This window comes from Malaya genurostris, chromosome 3, assembly GCF_030247185.1.
Source record: "Malaya genurostris strain Urasoe2022 chromosome 3, Malgen_1.1, whole genome shotgun sequence".
Classification (NCBI taxonomy): domain Eukaryota; kingdom Metazoa; phylum Arthropoda; class Insecta; order Diptera; family Culicidae; genus Malaya; species Malaya genurostris.
Genome location: NC_080572.1, coordinates 199,340,112 through 199,359,181, shown reverse-complemented (window position 1 = coordinate 199,359,181; position 19,070 = coordinate 199,340,112). Strand labels below are relative to the sequence as shown.

At 39.3% G+C, this 19,070-nt stretch overlaps 1 protein-coding gene across 1 annotated transcript in view; it reads left to right on the top strand.

Moving 5' to 3' along the window:
- The window catches only part of LOC131434825 (protein sister of odd and bowel-like), a 111,459-nt gene extending 92,679 nt beyond the window's left edge, over nucleotides 1-18,780 (top strand). The window contains exon 2 of the mRNA XM_058601996.1: nucleotides 14,417-18,780. Coding sequence (XP_058457979.1) covers nucleotides 14,417-16,308 — 1,892 coding nt within the window. The 3' untranslated portion in view covers nucleotides 16,309-18,780. The remainder of the gene's footprint in view (nucleotides 1-14,416) is intronic.
- The last annotated feature ends 290 nt before the right edge of the window (nucleotides 18,781-19,070 follow it).

Sequence of the window (19,070 nt, the reverse complement as noted above, 5' to 3'; positions counted from 1 at the left end):
CAAATAATTCTATAACGATGGAGTCTATTCGATACAGAATCTTGTTTTGTATGAGTAATTTTATTAAATGCGAACGCACTCATTGGAACCCAGAAATCTTATGGAAACCGTGTACAGACGAAATTGTCTTATTTGCTAAAGGAAACCATGACAATGATTTTCGTTCCTAACTGAAGTTTCAATCACCAAATATTTCCAAACAGTTTGTGTAATGATATTGAGAATCAATTCAAAATGATTGAGATATTAATGTTTAAAACCTGTTTGAACGGTATTATTTTTTGTATTTTGAATTTGCACAATGATGAAGAAAACATAAACGTAGTCCTACGTCAAAAGATTTTGAGTGATTTTATTTATGTGAAAATATAGAAGCTGATACGAGACAAGTATCTTAGTACCTTAGCTATCATTTTTTACCGAAGGAGTCGAGCTTAAACATCTACAGAAGCAATTCCGATGAACCCCTTCTACCATTTACTATTAGATTCGTGAAAGCTACCAGAAGATGTTACTTTCTTCTTGCTACTGCATTCTTCATTTACCGGTTCGGATAGTAAAGTGTAAAAGACCTTTATCGTTACTTTCCGGTATATCGGAGACACTCAAGTCTTATTCTCACATTTACATTGATGAGATGCTTAAGCTCGGCTCTTCTGCTGGAAGGAGAAAGTTAAGTTACTGAAAGATTTCTGCTTGCTCAAATGATCCTTGTCAGATCTCATAAATATATTGTTAAATGAAAAAAGTCTCATATTTCTGCGGTATATCTTCACATCTTTGCTCTATCTTCAGAACTAGCATTCTATAATTTGGATTTTATTTATTATTCCGAATTACAATAAAAATATTCTTATTGCTATGAATAATACTAATATTACCGTTGTTTTTCGCTAGAAATTTCAGGTGGGTAATTACCCACCTTTGGAATTTTCGGGTGGGTAGTACTACCCACCGTACCCACCTCTTTCACCGGCCCTGTGTACAATTGATGTCTTATAAAGCTTGCTTCAGATAGAATGGGAACAAAGACAATTGCCTGTATTTCAGTTATTTATTGAATTGAATACCTTTCTTGAACGACTTTGCTGTAATAACAGCTTGCCAAATCTGGCCAGAACATTACGGGATGGTCGTGGGATCAAATGAACGGCAAAATTAGTTTTTGGAGACACTCTTTTTGGTATTATTTGAATTTAAATTTCGCTGGAACATCCCCCCGAGCCGTTGTCAAGTAAAATTTTTGACCTGGGATTTGTCCGAAGTCAGCCTTGACATAGGTTTCATCGTCCATCAGAAGACACCCGTCGAACTTGGTCAGCACCTGGTCATACAGTTTCCGAGCACGAATTTTGACCACACTACTCTGTTTTATGGGTTGATTTGGCTGTTTGCTAGTTCGATACGACTTGATTCCTTCCCGGAGTCGAGTTCTCCTCACGGTACTATGGGCAGCACCGATTTTTCTGGCCAAATCACGGTCCGACAGATTAGGATTCCTCTTAATCGTCTTCAAAATCTTACCACGCAGTTTTCGGTCGACAGTTCTACTCCGACGATTGGCTTGAGGCTTCCGAATCGTCGTCAATGTTTCCTTATACCGTTTGATAACGCGCCATATGGTATTTCTGGGCAATTTCAGCTGTTTAGCTAGCCTAGATGCAGACCACAAGAGATTTTCCAAATAACTGTGCACAATTTTTTCCCTCCTTTCGGCTTCCATGTTGATTGTTTACAAAGTACAGTCGATTTGCGGAATGTCAAAAATCATACGTGAAGCTGACGTGGGCGCCAAGAACTTCCAAATCCGTCCACCAGGAGCGCCACAATATGAGCAAAAGTTTGTTCCAATTCTAAATGAAGCAAGCTTTTGTAAAGATACACAACAAAAACTTTTGAATGTTTTCAATTAACTCTAATCCTTATATGACTTAACGCAAAGAAACGTAATTCGTAGAATTACTGAACATTACAAGAATGTTTTCAATATGTGTCAAGCTTACTCAACCTTTCAAGCATGCGTAAAAACTTGCAAGTTTCAATTCTTTTAAAATATGCCAGAATTCGTTTAATATATGTTATATGAACTGTAAAAATGAGTCATTTTCGAGGCTTGAATAGTTTTTCTAGGGGCGCATATTAAGGACAGCTTCCCGGACAAAAACCAATGCAAATGACCAAAGCGATATTCCTAGTAGGTTTTTGTCGATAATTTTTCAAGACAAAAATTTTTTTTTTTTTATTTTTGTTCAGGGTCAACATATGGACTAAGTTGCTTCGCCAAAATCATGCATGAAGGTATTTCAAACAAATTTGCAGAAAGTACTTTCTCTGTAACTATACACATGGGATGAAAAGTCCGGGGCCTAACACATAGATGGCACTAGTTCCGTTGCAGTAACCTTTTTTCAGTTAATACTAACCTCTAAAAGACAAATGGTAAAATTTCATGATATTCTATTCATTAGTTTGTGAGTTATTGTGCTATAATTGACGCTACTTTTGTTATTTTCAGAACAATGGACCAAAAAGAATTTCTTGCTTTTTATTTTACACTGCTTCTTGATGGGAAAAAATTACCGTTCAAGCGAAGTAATGACTTGAAAAGTGTTATAAAGACTCCGTTTCGTCAGAAACAACAATGAAACGTTGGTTAGCTGACTTTAAACATGGTCGTAGAGACACCGATGATGCAGAACGCAGTGGACGGCCAAATGAGGCGGTAACACCAAAAAATATAAAAAAATCGACAAAATCGTTTTGAATTATCGAAAAGTGAAGTTGCGTGAGTTAGCTGACATAATAAAGATATCAAACGAACATTTTTGCCTTTATAGTGCAAGAGCGTTTGACTATGAAAAAGCTGGGTACCGCGTTTGCTCACTGTTGACCAAAAACGAGAACGTTTTAATGATTATGAGCAGTGTTTGACCATGTATAAACGTAACAAACCGGTATTTTCGCGGCGATATGTGACAATGGATGAAACATGAATCCCTCATTTCACTTCGGAATCAAAACGATCGTCATCTGTGTGGACAGCAACTGGTGAACCTCGTCCAAAGCAGCCCAAAGGCACAACAATCGGCTGGAAAGGTTATGGCCTCGGTATCTTGGGATTTGCGTGGTGTAATATTTATCGACTATCTGAGAAAAAGAAATACCATTAACAGTGAATATTATATAGCGTTATAGGAGCGTTTGAAGGATGAAATTGCAAAGAAATGACCGCATATGACAAAGAAAAAAATTTTATTTAATCAAGACCACGTCACAAGTCCATTAAAACAATGGCAAAACTACATGAATTGAACTTCGAATTGCTCCTATATGCACCGTATTCGTCAAATTTGACATCGCAGGCTTGAAAGAAATGCTCACCTGTAAGAAATTTTGCACGAATGAAGAGGTTATCGTTGAAACAGAGGCCTATTTTGAGGCAAAAGATAAATCGTTCTACAAACGTGATACGTTGATGAATAAAGTTGATTCTGAACCAAAAAAATCGTGTTCTCTTTGTTGGACCCGGGACTTTTCAGCCCATGTGTTATCTACCAGACAAACTTTTGTGGTATTTTCCGGTTTTTGAGTGAAAATGAAAAAAATCTAAGGCAGCTTCGCCAAATCGTTTTGGTTCATGTGCTATCCGACCTCACTACCGCTCGTTCGGACCTAACTAAAAGAAAGAAACAAAACTTTGAGTAGACCGGGCAAACGAAGCGGTTGCAGGTTTGTATGTGAGAGACCGCCGCTTCCGACGGCTAGTCGGCGGTCAACTCAGCTGGTGTCACCTCGGCGGCTTTCTGTCACCGAACCATTTAGGCTTCGGTGCAGAAGGCATAATAACCCAAAAAATAATAATATAATATATTCGGAATTACCCTTTCGGCGAAATGTCCCAATTCGGCGAAATGATCCTTTCGGCGATACGACTTTCGGTGAAATAATCTATTCGGCGGCTAAATGGCATTCGGTGAAATGACCCGTTATCATCAGCTTTTCAAAGATTCATTCATCACAATTGTATCAAAGGATTGTAGAAATTTTGACCAGGTAAAGAACACTCTCCATCTGACTCCCATTGAATTCTTGTTTAAGCTAATGGGAAACATGTTCATTCTGTTCTGATTTATGACCGTCGGTTAAAAAGGTTTAAAAGTGGAAAACTCAGTGTGATAGACAAAAAACGCAGAGGTCAATCGAAAAAAAAATTTAAGATACCAAATTGCAAGGAATGTTGCACAAAGCAATACCTGAACTCAAAAACAAATGGCAAAGAGGTTAAACTTTACTCGCCAAGCCATTTTTGATCGTCTACCGGTCATAGAAAAGATTCAGAAGGTGGGAAAATAGGTTCCTCATGAACTGTATGACAGACAGCAATAAAAACTAAATACGTTGAACGAAATTTGCGTTCTCGACATTAAATGCAGGATTTTCCGCTTCAGATCGGTATAGAAGATGAAAAATAGATTTGTTCGAGAATCTCATGGGAAGAAAATCATGGATCGACCTGGTTCAACCATCGCCGTTAATTTTTGTTTTCATTTACCAGCTATTTTTATTCAGGCCTATCGGCGTACAAGCTTCACGTGGCCGATTGAGCCGATTTTTTAATTAACTTATGTTTTTCTCGCTGTCACTCTTTTTTTAGGGGGAAAAAAGTTTCCATTGACTTCCAGCAAGGATTGAGGGGCAGTTTGCTCGTAACTCGTCTCGTTATCTATTGCCGCATCGGTGGTATTGTTGCTATCAAAAGTATTAAAGACTGTCCCAGAAAGTGTGGACGCAACCAAAAACCGCTGCCATTACGCAATGGTTCAGAATCTGTCAATTTTTATGGCTGCGTCCTGTTGTTTACAATCTTCTCTAACCACTTGTGCAGTTGTTTATTCGTTTTCATTAGTTCGTTTCGAAATGCGTGGACTTTCAGCAGAACAACGTCGAAAAATTGTGTACAAATGGTGCACAGAACGCGGACTGTCACTAAGAAAAATAGTAAAAATGGAAAGAGTAAGTAAAAAGTCGTGCGAAATGAAATCAGGAAGTTTGGTGAGGATAACACCTTTGAGGATAAACCGAAAACGGATCGAAAAAAAGTTTCTGCTAACCCTCAGTTGGATAAACGTATACTGAAGGCGTTCGAGCAAAAGAAAAAGGTTTCAGTTCGGGATGTGGATTAAAAAAGTGGGCACTTCGAAGTCAAATGTTCTTCGTGCTAAAGAACGTTTGAATCTTCGAACCTATAAGAAGCAGAAACAACCAAAACGTAGTCCGATACAAGAAGCATCGACCAGGCCGAGGGTTCGAAAGCTGTACAATACGATTCTTGCAGAAAATTTGAACTGCATAATCATGGACGAAAAACTCGTAAAACTCGATTACAAATCCTTGCCGGGACCACAATATTATACGGTGCGAGAAGGACAAGTGTTAAACCAGTTCGAGACATCGATGGAAGTCGAAAAAATTGGTAAGCAAGCTATGGTCTGGCAAGCAATTTGTAGCTGCAGTAAGATTTCGAAACCCTTCATCACCACTGCTTCAATGAACAGCGAAATATACATCAAGGAATGTTTAAAAAAACGACTTCTACCCATGATTCTAAGCCACAAGGATCCTGTTGTCTTCTGGCTAGATCTTGCTTCTTGCCACTACTCGAAATCAACGGTAGAATGGTATACTACCAAAAATGTCACTTTCGTCCCAAAAGACATGAATCCATCAAATTGCCCACAACTTCGACCAATTGAGGAATTTTAGGCATTAACGAAGACACATCTTAGGAAACATGTCCCGGCAGCCGAAACCATTCAACAGTTATTTATTTATTTATTTATTTATATATTTTGAAGTTGATTGAAGTTGCATGACAACTCCTCCGCACATACCACAAAAGCGTTCCAAAACATTACTTCTGCTCTCAAATGGGGACTTTGGTCGCACAAGGCATACTCTCCAGACTTGGCCCCTACCGATTATCATTTGTTTTCAACGATGTCTCGCGCACTTGCTGAGCAGCGCTTCACTAATTATGTCGATGTGGAAAAATGGCTGCAATACTGGACGTTGAACAGTTTGTTCGTTGGTGGCAAAATGGAAAATTATTAACTTTCCCACATTATTAACTGGCTCACCTGATACAAAATCTCAACGAATCAAAGGTAAAGTGGGAGCTGGATCCCAAAATTATTATTGTGTTTTTCTAACGCATTAGTTATATTTTTTTATCCTAGAAAAAGTATATAGTCTAGCCCAACAGAAACTAAACTAGGAATCCAGTATCTTTCTATCTTCGATGTCTCACGCACTTTCTGAGTATTAGTTATGAAGATGTGGAAAAATGGCTGCACTTCTGGACGTTGAACAGTTCGTGAGTTGGTAGCCATCCACAACGCACAAATACACAAAGTACATTCCCAAAGACATTTTTCGATACTAACAATTTCATGCGACGTGGAATATAGCTAATAAAAAAAATTACCAATCGATAGCCAGGGTCCAGTATATTTTGCTTGGACCGAACAAATCAAATGACATCCAGAAGACACAACTTCGAACCGATGTCGAGAGCTCAATAACACGAAATCCGCATCCGCAGCATCCCGGCACAACAATCGTCATTATCCACTTTCTGGATCGGCCGAGACAGACGACGCAACGATAAAATTAATTTATTACGCAGCAACCGACACCGGTCCACAGTCTCCATTGGTCATGGCGGCCCGGTCACTGCCAAGTGCCGACATGGAAAAGCCTATTTCTGGTCGCTAAATTAAAGATACCAGCCAGTTTGTATCCTTAACTTATGAATATTTCATATTTAATCTGCAAGGGTTTAATTGCTCACATTACCTATTTAAATGGCACATTCATGGCAAGCAAGTGCTTCGAAGTGGCGATGCAGTCAGTAACGCACCTTACCCCTCCTCACCACCCTTTAAACTCCTTTTCCAACGAAGTGGCCGTGAATGGTCACACATTTTACTCAACATTCCAATGTAGCACCTTTCGTTTCCCAACGGATAAAAGCCCGCCCCAGTGAAACCCTGGCCGTATTAGTCTAACGTCGAACCTACACACGTACTCGTATCCTTACCCTTAGCTTATGTGAACAATTTCTAAATGAGAACACTCTAGATTACACCACCAACCAGGCAGCAACTAAGGCACCCAAGAGTTTAAAGGCCGTCCCAGCTTCCCACCCCCCAGAACGGGGAACGGAGGACACCGAAGTCGGTGGTGCACAGTCACATGCCACATCAGCATAATGGGAGCCAGCAATTTTCATTCAAATTCGATTTAGCTCGTTAGTGCTGTTGTAGCCTTTTTCCGGTTCTGCTTGCGGCCATTGTGTTCTGCTGCCGCTGCTGCTGCTGCCCGCAGGTGATGCTTCCAGGCTCTCGCATTACAGAGGAGCTTCGACTGACCGCAAACACACGAAAGAGATCCTTATTTCCCATCAGGTGCCTGTAGCTCGGTTGTCCGTTCGATGCTTATGCATTAAATTTCATTTCGCTTCAATATTTATTGGTTCAAGCCGGTCCAGGTTCCAGGGATGGGTTCTGCCTTGCTGCCTTGTTCTGTGGTAGACATGGTTCTCTCCCTCGAAAGGAGTGTAGTTTTAAGTGTATTATTATCGAACATTAATTGCAATTAAAAGAACACTGTGAAGAGCTTTTCGGATAGCATTGCACCGGGTTTGGGATGCTGGATTACTACTATTCGGATCTATGTGCGTATCTATCTGTATGTAGCTTGGCTAGGATTTAACTCCTCTGGAGAAGAAGGGTTCTAGATAATTTCGGGAGTAAGGTTTTATGGTCCGTGTCTAATCGGGAGATGCTGTCTGATTGGAACGGATTTAGCCCACTGCAGCCGAGAGGAAGGTGATAAGCCGACAGAAACATTTGCATTTATTGCAATTCGTTTCGTTTCGTCGACGGAGTGAGCCTAATGAAAACGATTCAGCAGAAAAATAATCGCTTAATACCATTCGAAGTATCCAAAAATGTACAATAAAGAACTAATACTGTATCTGTGTATTGTCACATCACGTGATCGTCCAAGGTAGGTATGTTCGATTATTGCCGATTACAAAATAAGTCCTAACTCCGATTTGCCTTAGTAATCAGATTTTGATTCTTGGTAAGAGTCAGAGTCGATAAAAAACAATACTTTTGACGTTTGGGGAACCTTTAATAATTCACCCTTTGGAAGAGTGAAGAGTTTTGGATCGCGAATATCTCTTGTTGTATTGAACGCGACGACATAATTTTTGCTACATATCATCGGAAATATGATCAGCAATTTAAGATACAATTTCTAGTTGTATGGCATAACCACAAATAAATAAAGTTTTCCGAAATGTACTACTAGTCAAGGATGGCTTTTATCGTATCAAAGAACGCTCACTAGCAGCTCTTCACACGATTCAATCAGTGCCATCAAAGTGAGACGGATATCATCGCAGTAACAAAAAACCGGCGTGGTTCATTTAACAGTGCGAGAGCGAATTTCTCTCGATGACCTGTCTGAGAATCAAAGGTTAGCTCGCTGCTGTGTGGATTCTCTCTAAAGCAACAAACGGTCGCTTATTCTCGTTACGCGATCCGAACCTGTATGTGCAGTGGATAATTGCGATAGAATCATTTTACTATTGCCGCTTATTTTAACTATGTGCATATAACCTTTCAATAAGTTGTGTCTTTTAAAATGTATGTGAATGCTACACACAAGAATTTTAAAATATTGCAACCTAGTATGAGTCAACTTGCGATTTTCTCTTGGTAAATTCCACACAGCACCAATTATTATCAGACTGTAATTTTTTCAAGGGCCGTGAAATACTCAGAGTATGAAGTGGAACGAAGAAATGTAGAAAAATTTTCTCGCGGTTCATGCATTGAGAGACTCGAGTTCTTGTAGCGTCTTCTACTGGATTGAAAATGTTGTATACAATATTGATAAATATCGAGCAGCTTCTGTCAAGTTTTCGGCAATCACCAACACTGCTACTAGTATCAAAGCGGAAAACTCATGACGCGTTTTTGCCTTTCCCGTAACCGCGACGACGGTCTTGAGGAAGTAGGTTTGAAAGGTTAACACTTGATTCATTATGTTTATTCTAGCCTACGCAATTGACTGAGCAGGAAGTAAAGCAAGTGCATCTAAAGCACCTCATTTCGGCTGGTTCAGGTCCAAAGAATTGAGTTCCTGAACACAATTACAGTTTCAGATGCAGAATTCAGGGTAATGACAAAAATAATCGGACGCAAAAAGTGACTTAAATAATCAGTTCTTTTCAGAGTAAAGATCCCAGGTCTGAAGACATGTTTTAGTTGCAAACTTTTTGCAAAGGGTGTAGCCGGGTTGCATATAAAAACTTCCCCCAAAAAGAATAAAAATTGATATACGCTGTTTGAAAGAGTTTATATTGGAGATAATTTTCTCAAAATTTTAACCCTTTAACTGCCATATTGGTGGAGTTAGGGTGGTTCTTCTGATTTTCAATTTATTCAAATTTTTCAAAAACCTCTTCAGTAAAAAAATTGAAAAAAATCAGAAATATTTTAGGAATTACGGGAAACCTTTTTCTGAATTTTTCGAAATGTATTTCATGTGAAAAAAAATGTTCAAAATTTTTTCTTTTTTTTAATCGCACTTACAATTTTGGTACCACTCTAGATTTCACATCAAAAATAAATCATTCATGAGTACATTACGCATTTTTAAGAATTATAAAAAATGTGAACGGGTCAGATTTAAAAAAAAATAAATCATTCGGAAAACCTTGCGTCTCCATCAAATTGTCATCATCCGATAGAGACGCATGGTATTTAGTTCTAAACTCATATATCACATGACCTTAGAACTAAATACCATGCGTTTCCATCTACAACTTGAACTCGGGGCTTGAGTATTGACGTAATTAATAATGATAAAAGAATTTTATTCCTTATGTTCTTTTAAACTTAATATTTCCAGCTTTTTGCTATTTCCTGAAGGGTGAACGTTTTTTCGGTGACAGTGCGCCATACAGCTGCAAATTGCAGAAGACAATTCAACCATTTATGTTGGTTGAAAACAACGTTTTATTTCTCTAATTCAACTAAAAAATTAGTCGAATGGAAATAAAGTGTGCCTTAGCTAAGAAATGACAGCATGTTTAATTGGTGAATTCAACTAAAAAAATAGTCATTTCAACAAATATTTTATTATTATTAAGGGAATGAGTATTAAAATATCTAAATTTGCAAAAGTAAAATTTTTTTGTTGCCTCAAAAAAAACTAACTAAAATCAGAAAACCAATTAATTTTTTCACCAAAATGCTGATTTCGGTCTTTCCGTGACCAAAGAGAGACGAAGCATTTTCATTTCTCATTGAAAAAATTAGAAAGTATAATTCCCAACATCACTCTTTCCTCTATGACAATACGAAACCACTCTAACGTTCGCATGGAGCATCAGCAGAATTTCAATTTTCATTTTTTCATCGATGTATTTAAAATCTGCGACACTTGGCTATAAAGAGTGACTAAAATATGACAAATCGAAGTCAATACATCCCAGAACCTCTTTGGAAATCAAAACTACTACAAATTCGAGCACCAATAAGTAAAAGTCATTGTGAAACCTTTTTCTGCCGTTTTCGATTCTCAAAGCTTCGGTTAATGCCGACACTGCACACTATGGGGAAGTGAGATTAATTTCTCGTAATTTTCGTCTATTTTGAATCAATGAAAATAACTTTTATTAGCTCTGGTAAGAATACATTGCAACTGTCGTTCGAATGCGATAAATGTTCGGAAGCGTAATGGATTTTTCTCTCTGGTTCTCATTGATTCCAAAAGCATAAGAAAATTTGTTTTGCCTTTCCTATCTGGTGTACAACTTTGCTTCCGCCGTTTTCCGATAGGTGGCTGTACCGGTTGAGCCTGGTCAAAATACATAGATGATAATGCCTTTAAAGTGAGTATGTACAGTGCCTAACGAATTGTCATCGCCGTTTAAGTGACAGTTATTCTTGTTTTCGTATTATTCACGCTCGAAAATGTCTGTTTATGTGCCCAATTCTCGCCATTTGCGGGAAGTTTTACTCTTCTGTTACAATTCGAAAAAATGCAGCTGAAGCGCATCGAATGCTCTCGGAAACTTACTGTGATGCTGCTCTGAATGAAAGAACGTGTCGAGAGTAGTTTCAACGTTTTAAAAATAATGGCTTCGATGTCGAAGACAAACATGGTGGTGAAAGAGAAAAAACCTTCAAAGATGAACAACTAGAAGCATTGCTTGATGAAAATTCGTACCAAACCCAAGAAGAATCGTTGCCGAATCGTTGGGAGTGAGTCAGCAAGCCATTTCAAAACGTCTCAAGGCCCTGGGCATGATTCAGAAAGAAGGAAACTGGGTGCCGTACGAGTTGAAACCGAGAGACATCGAGCGCCGTCTATTTGTATGTGAGCAACTGCTTCAAAGACAAAATCGTGAGGGGTTTTTACATCGAATCGTAACCGATGATGAAAAATGGGTTCGTTACGATAATCCTAAACGCAGAAAATCATGGGGAAAGCCCGGGCATGCTACTTTGTCGAAGGCAAAACCGAATATTCACGGCGCCAAGGTTATGATGTGTATTTGGTGGGATCAGCTCGGTGTGATTTACTACGAGCTCTTAGAACCAGGTGAAACCATCACAGGAGATCGCTACCGAACGCAACTGATGCGCCTTAGTCGCTCTCTAAAAGAAAAGCGGTCACAATATCAAAAGCGACATGACAAAGTCATCCTCCAACACGACATTGCTCGGCCTCACTTCGCAAAAGTGGTCAAAATGTACCTGGAAACGCTGAAATGGGAAGTCTTACTCCACCCGCCGTATTCCCCAGATGTCGCCCCTTATGACATCCACCTATTTCGTTCGATGGATCACGGCCTGGCAGATCAACATTTTCAATCCTTCGAAGAGTTGGAAAAATGGATTGCTTCATGGATAGCGTCAAAAAAGGACTCCTGTTTTCGAGCCGGGATCCGAAAATTGCCGGAAAAATGGGAGAAAGCGACGGACAATACTTTGAATAATACATCTGTAAACACTTTTTCGAAATAAAGCTTTTAATTTTGGAAAAAACAGCGGAAGCACCTGATATATAAAAAGCTTATGCGATTAACTTAAAAAACGGAAAATTCTAAATTTAACTTATAACTGTTAAAAAATTGTAAACGTTATGTCAGTTCATTCCCAAATAAGCTCTCTAGTTTCTACTCAAATTTCAAATAAAATGTTTAAGAAGAATTCTCTAGTAATATTTATGAAAATAACTGGCATAATTGAACCACCAGGTGGATTGAAACATGTTTTGCTTTTCTCTATAGAAAGGTATTAGAAATGCTGGAAAAACCGACTTTCGAACGGAGCATCGGAGACCCATAGTGTTATATACCATTCGACTCAGTTCGACGAGATCGGAAAATGTCTGTGTGTGCACTTTTCGAAGATATTTGAACGCGCTCAATTTTCTCAGAGATGGCTGAACCGATTTCAACAAACTTGGACTCGTTTGCTAGCTACTTTCGGGCCATTGATCAAGTTCAAAGATCAAATGACTGTGACTTTTGGTTCCAGATATATGATGGTATAAGTGACGTAACCGACAAAACCCGTGGATTTTTACCGCTCGTATATATAAGGGTGCCAATATTTTGGGATCACCTCTAAAATCTTAAAGCACTAGTGCTCAAAAGTTTAAGCACCTCGAAAAATGTCCTCATGCAAAATTTGAGCTAAATCGGACATGCGTAAGGGGTGCTGCCCGGCGGTTAGGGATTGAAAATTTTCGATCTTGAAAAAGCACCATAGGGGGGAATTACATGAAATTTCCAAAATCGATTTTTTTTATGCCGAAACTCTTAAAACTGCATGAAACGTCGAGATTTAGTGTCATCTCGAAAAAAATTTTTTTTTTAAATCAACTTTCGGGGAACGTAATTGCCAAGCGCTTGATAGAAAAAAACGATACCGAGTATGTGACATAAACACTGAAGCATGGTTTTGTGAACCACTCGAATCAATCTTAATTAATTGGTGTCAAAAATGAGCCAATCCTAATTAATTGGTGTCAAAAATGAGCCAAAATTAGTGTCAGAAATTATTTCATAAAATGATAAAAAATTCATCAGACTGCTTTCAAAGAAAGAGAAAGGCATTATCACACCACTAGGTGGATTAAGAAGGGTTTTTTTAATTAAAATTACAGGGTGCTCCATTTATTATGCCGGTATGTAAACATTGAATAACTTTGAGAAAAAAACAACCGATTTCTATAAATCATGTATTTTTATTCAGTTTGGTTTCTTACCATTTTTTGGATTAGTTTTTAAAAACAATATCAATAACGTGGTCACCATTATTAACAATTACAACATGACTCCTTTTTTCTGCGTTTACCATTACCTTTTCGAACATCACGGGTGTCGGTGTCGGTTTGCCTTGAGCTCGTAAATAGTTTGAGGCTGATTGGCGTAAAGCTTGCTTATCTGATAACCTCACAAAAACAAGTCGACACGAAACGACGAATAGTATTGTCAGATGGTGCCTTTTAGCCGGTTTTTTTTCCTATACGTGCTGCACGTTGAGTTAACACAATGGAATGACTGTTTTCGATGTAAAGTGTCACTATTCCAGCGCGCTGTTTCGGTGTGAAGCGCGATCCATGGCAAAAATTGTACTGAACTGACGTCCAAAACATATCTGATGCAATCACTCGGTTTGTAAATGTGAAAAATATTCAGCGTTTACATACCGACATAAAAAATGGAGCACCCTGTAGTTATCTCATACTCCTGAAAATAAAGTTATAATTTGCTGATCATGTTTCCGAGAAAGAATGAGGTTGCTACGTTTAGTATTACATATGATATTTGCAATCAATTACTTGTCACTTATAGTAAGGTATACTTTACGAACAGACAATTTGAAATCGTTATATGAAAAAAGGCTCAGTCATTGACGTGAACATTACCCGTATTCACAACGTAACGTGATAAAGAAAATTCCAAGGAATTAGTCTCAAATGGAATAGGTTTATTAATTCCTGTCTAAATTAAAAACAAACCGACTTTTACCCGTCGGTTTAAAATGACACCAAATACGACAATTATTCAATTTACCAAACAGCAATATACTGACAGTTACTACTTTAAAACTAGTATAATACTCTTATCTATTAGATTTTACTACATTTACCCATCTAATTAGAATCCATTGCATTTCTTTTTGCTTCATTAACAAAGCCCAATTTGTTATCATTCTCACCTCTCGGTTTTCACCAAATGACTTCGAGTTCACCACTCTCTAATTAGATTCCGACAGCAGGGCTTTAATTTTAATTACCTTTCACTTTCTTCCGTTCGCAGGATTCTCCATTCAGCTAAGCGATTACCGGAACATAAAATGTGGGCCAGTCACCGCCTCCCACAGCACCAGTATCAAAACCAGCAGCCATAATAACACAAACAGTACTAACAACAACAACAACACCACCATTAGCCACGTGAAGGCTAATTCCTCAAGACATTTTACGGTAAGTGCTTCCTCAAACCATTCCGTCGTCAACCAGTCGCCTTCGGCATCAGCAGCAACAGTAACTCCACAAGCATCAGCAGTCGCGACGGCGATGCTAAAATCCGGCCGTAGCCATAATAATTATCCGAATAAAAGAGAACAACAGATGTTAATTTACACGCAGCCCCCATCGGATAAGAAAGCAGATAAATCACCTTCACCAGTGCCTACGGGCACCGACTCATCTTTCGCAGCAGCAGCAGCAGCTAGTGGCGGCAGGAATAGCAATACAACATTAACAACAACAACAACAACAGGTCGTCAGCCGTCAAGCACCCCGTTCCAGTATGACGCCACGTCGCCGATATTCCGCGACCGTAGCATCGAAGAAACGGAAGCCGCTCATGATTTATTGTCGTTATCGCAGAGCCTACCCCCACTTCCGGCTCCGTGCGTAGTGACAATTCTTCACCCCAGCACGGAACCGTCCGTGAACATTGTCGCGTCCAATGCACCAACCGCCAGTGGCCCGCCTGCTATCGTACAGAATACCAACATCATTAACATCGTCGACGGAAGTTATCAGTGTCCCGCGGGATCGACACCGATATCGATGATAATTCCGTGTTACGAACTCACGTCAACCGCTATCCCGGTGGTGAAGACCATCGCCGCCACGACCGCTCCATTGACGCCGCCTACATCCGAACACTCATCCGACACGGAAAGCTGCGGGTCCTCACCGATGGCCAAATTACCGGTGGTCTCATTCGTATCATCGTCTTCCAACCAGTCCAACAAACGGACCAAAAAATCTTCCTCCGCTGGAATAGCACTTTCGCATCCTAGTAAAAAATCCAAAATCAACAGTTCGGACTCCATCGAGTCGAAAGCCGCTGAACTCTACACCTACGATGACCTCATTTCCAGCGATGGTCGCACCAAGAATCGCAAAAAATCCAACACCAGCAAACACCCGACCAATACAGTCACTGACCAGGAGCAACCTCAACCGAACAGCAAAACACCATCGTCCCCGGGCGGCACCGTGTCCAAGGGTAAATACAAATGCCCCGAGTGCGGCAAACAGTACGCCACTTCCAGTAACCTCTCGCGTCATAAGCAAACTCATCGCAGTTTGGACTCCCAGTCGGCCAAAAAGTGTATGACCTGTGGCAAGGCGTACGTTTCCATGCCCGCCTTAGCCATGCATCTGCTGACTCACAAACTTTCCCACAGTTGCGGAGTCTGCGGTAAGCTCTTCTCCCGACCTTGGCTTCTGCAGGGTCATCTTCGTTCGCACACCGGCGAAAAACCGTACGGCTGTGGCCACTGCGGCAAGGCATTCGCCGACCGGTCCAATCTGCGTGCCCACATGCAAACTCATTCCACCGATAAAAACTTCGAGTGCGAACGGTGCCACAAGACGTTCGCGCTGAAATCATATCTCAACAAACACCTGGAATCGGCCTGCTACAAAGAGGACGACATGGTCGGCGGCAGGAAGATCTACCACAGCAGTCAGGATATCGATCGGGACGAGGCACGCCAACGGCAACTGCAGCAGTTGCACGACGAGAACAGCAGCATGACGATCGACGTGGTCACGACCACCACCGGTTCCTGGTGCGATGATCTGAACGCTACGGGTGACACTTCCGGAGGCAACACGGTGCTGCTTCCGAGCAGTCACAGTGACGGACAGACTGATGACGATGAGGATATCGATGTGATTACGGCGTAAGGTTGAACGGTTGCCGGTTTATTTTCCTGCTTTTAGTTTTATCGTAAACAGATCCGGTTAGTGCTGTATATTGACTCCTACGGTAGGTTTGAGTTTGCGAGGGATTTATTTTATTCCTATTCCATAACGAATGGAAATTTAGATTTTTTTTTTTTGATTTCACATGAAATATTTTGTTCAGTTAACAGCAGAAACGAGTTCACGACATCGTATAGATTTGTTTTGGAGAACAATGTATTTTGCTTCTATTTTTTGAAAAAATCAAACTTCAAATAGACACTGTAAAACTACAATATTGACGTCTTTAGTTGGCTAGGCTATTGTGATAAATATCTGCTCTAAAATGACAAGCAGTTGCATCATTTAAAGCTTTCAAATATACACCCAAAACATGCTGTTCCAACGGTTGATCTCAACATATTTTCTTACGCCAAATTTTATTTTTCGCTTGTAAACAGATGTTTTTCGCACCCATACACATGCATAGAATGTGCATATCAATTATATTCATGTTTTACATTCTGAACAATTTGAAACAAAGATATCGACCTGTTATCAAACTAGTTTCATGTTTTTGCTCGAAAAAAGAACTGCATTGCAACTCACTGCGTTGCGATTGACATGCTATACATTGACGTGTTAAGTAGATCAGTCCATTTAACATAAAACAGTGTTGCCAAAAATCTAAGTTCTAAAAACTAAACGTTTTTAAGTTCCAAAAACATAAGCATCAATTTTAAAACAAAAAACATCTTAATTCACCCAGTCGTGTGGTAATACATAACTCTTGCCTATGAATAAACAACGTTAAAACATTATTTTCATTAAGCTAATTTTCGAAACAAATTTATATAGATTTATTCGGATTCATTCAGAATGATTCGAAAAGTTCACTAAAACAAACCTCAATGCTTACGCCGCTTATTCGGTAACATAAGCGGAATCAGAAGTATCAGCAATAAAATTTTCGAATTTGATCATTGAACTCACTCTGAGAAATTGAAAGTCGTGCGAATAGTCGGTTACGGCACTTAAACGATTATATCTTTGGAACAGAAAATGTTCGCCATGAGCAGTGATGGCATTTCACAAGAATAATGCACCAGTGCGTAAGTTTCATTTCTACACTGCGGATACATTTAGTATGCACCACACAAAGAGGAAAGCGCACTTCTTCACAGTGTCCATTAGACAGACTTTGAGTGTGTGCTTGTGTTGAAAGAAGCTGGTGCGAGACAAACTCGTTCTCTTCGCATGAATCGGTCTCACGTGCTCTCGCCTAAATACACTTCTGGGAACTTTAATACATAGAGAGTAGATCTGGCCTTGCTATGGAAAACTTGCAAGGAAAAACGAATATTCAACGATAAATTGTTTTACTTTGCTGATTTTGCGTGCCCCACGCTTCTTCTACGCAAACCAGAGTGCTCGCCGGCGTGTACAGCTCTGTGAAAATATCTGATCCACCTAGAGAATTTGATAACTCTGCTCTAGCACTTTGGTGCGATTCACTGCTAGAGGTAAAAGAAAATAAACACGCGCACTCATGATGCGTGCACACTTCATGCAACAGTGGTGTATATATGTAAAACTTTTACTAGTAGGTTTTTCAAGTGATTGCATAACCTTTCTATATGAGAAAAACAAAACGGTTCTTAATACTCCTAGTGATGTGGCAATGCCTTTCTCTTGCCATTTAAATATCTTTCAAACCTTTCAAACGAATCTAAATCTTTCGATATCGATACTTTTATCTCCAAGAAAATTTTGCTGCATTGGAAAATACTGTGATTTGTCGATGACGTCACATACATTATTATTTCTCTCGAACTCTCTCTTCTTACCCTTCCAAATTTGATCAATATTTTTAGCTTTTAAATAAGCCTAAGTTTAAAAATTCGTTGATTTTCTAACTCTATCAACAATTCAATAGCAGCTTTCAAACGAGTCCGGACATGTTGAAATAGGCAGCCATCTCTGAGAAAACCAGTAGTTAAAAAACACTGCGTTATGTAAGTAACGTCACTTATATCTCCAGAACGAGAAATCACAGTCATTTGATATTCGAACTTGATCCACAAATCAATAGTAGCTTTTGTTAAAAAAAGAACGCTTTCTGTTGGTTACGCCATTTATACCTAATAATAGTTTTCAAATGGAATTGTTGAAATCAGTTTGACGTTCTTCGAGAAAATTGAGCGACAATACAATGACAAATTTCTATTAGCAGAATAATTATTAAGTAAACTTCAATCACAATGAATTCATCTTGATAATGCGTATGTGATCTGCCATCGGCTACAACTTGCACGGACTTTTAGAAACGTGTGCTATTTATTTGAAATAATGGTTATTTTGTGCATAGTATGATTCCTTTTCATTCATATTTTGTATTAATCGACGCCTTGGTCTTCAGAACCTCGTGCTTTATTCGAAACATTGTCTAGTTTAACTATAAAAATAAACTATTACCGTAGACCGTTCACTCTAAAAAGTTGCTCATCTTTGACAGATATACATTTGTTGATGCTTTCAACGACTTTTGTCGAGCTTTTACCAGTTGAAACTGACCTCAATCCACCAGCCGATTAATTTTTCTTGTGACTCTAACGCTAGTTAATTTCAGCGAAGGGGTTAAAACAGCTGTTCAATATTCTGGCAGAGATGCCAGGTGAAATTTAAGGCGTCTGTGTATAGAAATGCTCCTATGCGCGCTCAATATTTAAAAGTATGACGAGAAAAACCAAACAAAAACCCTACAG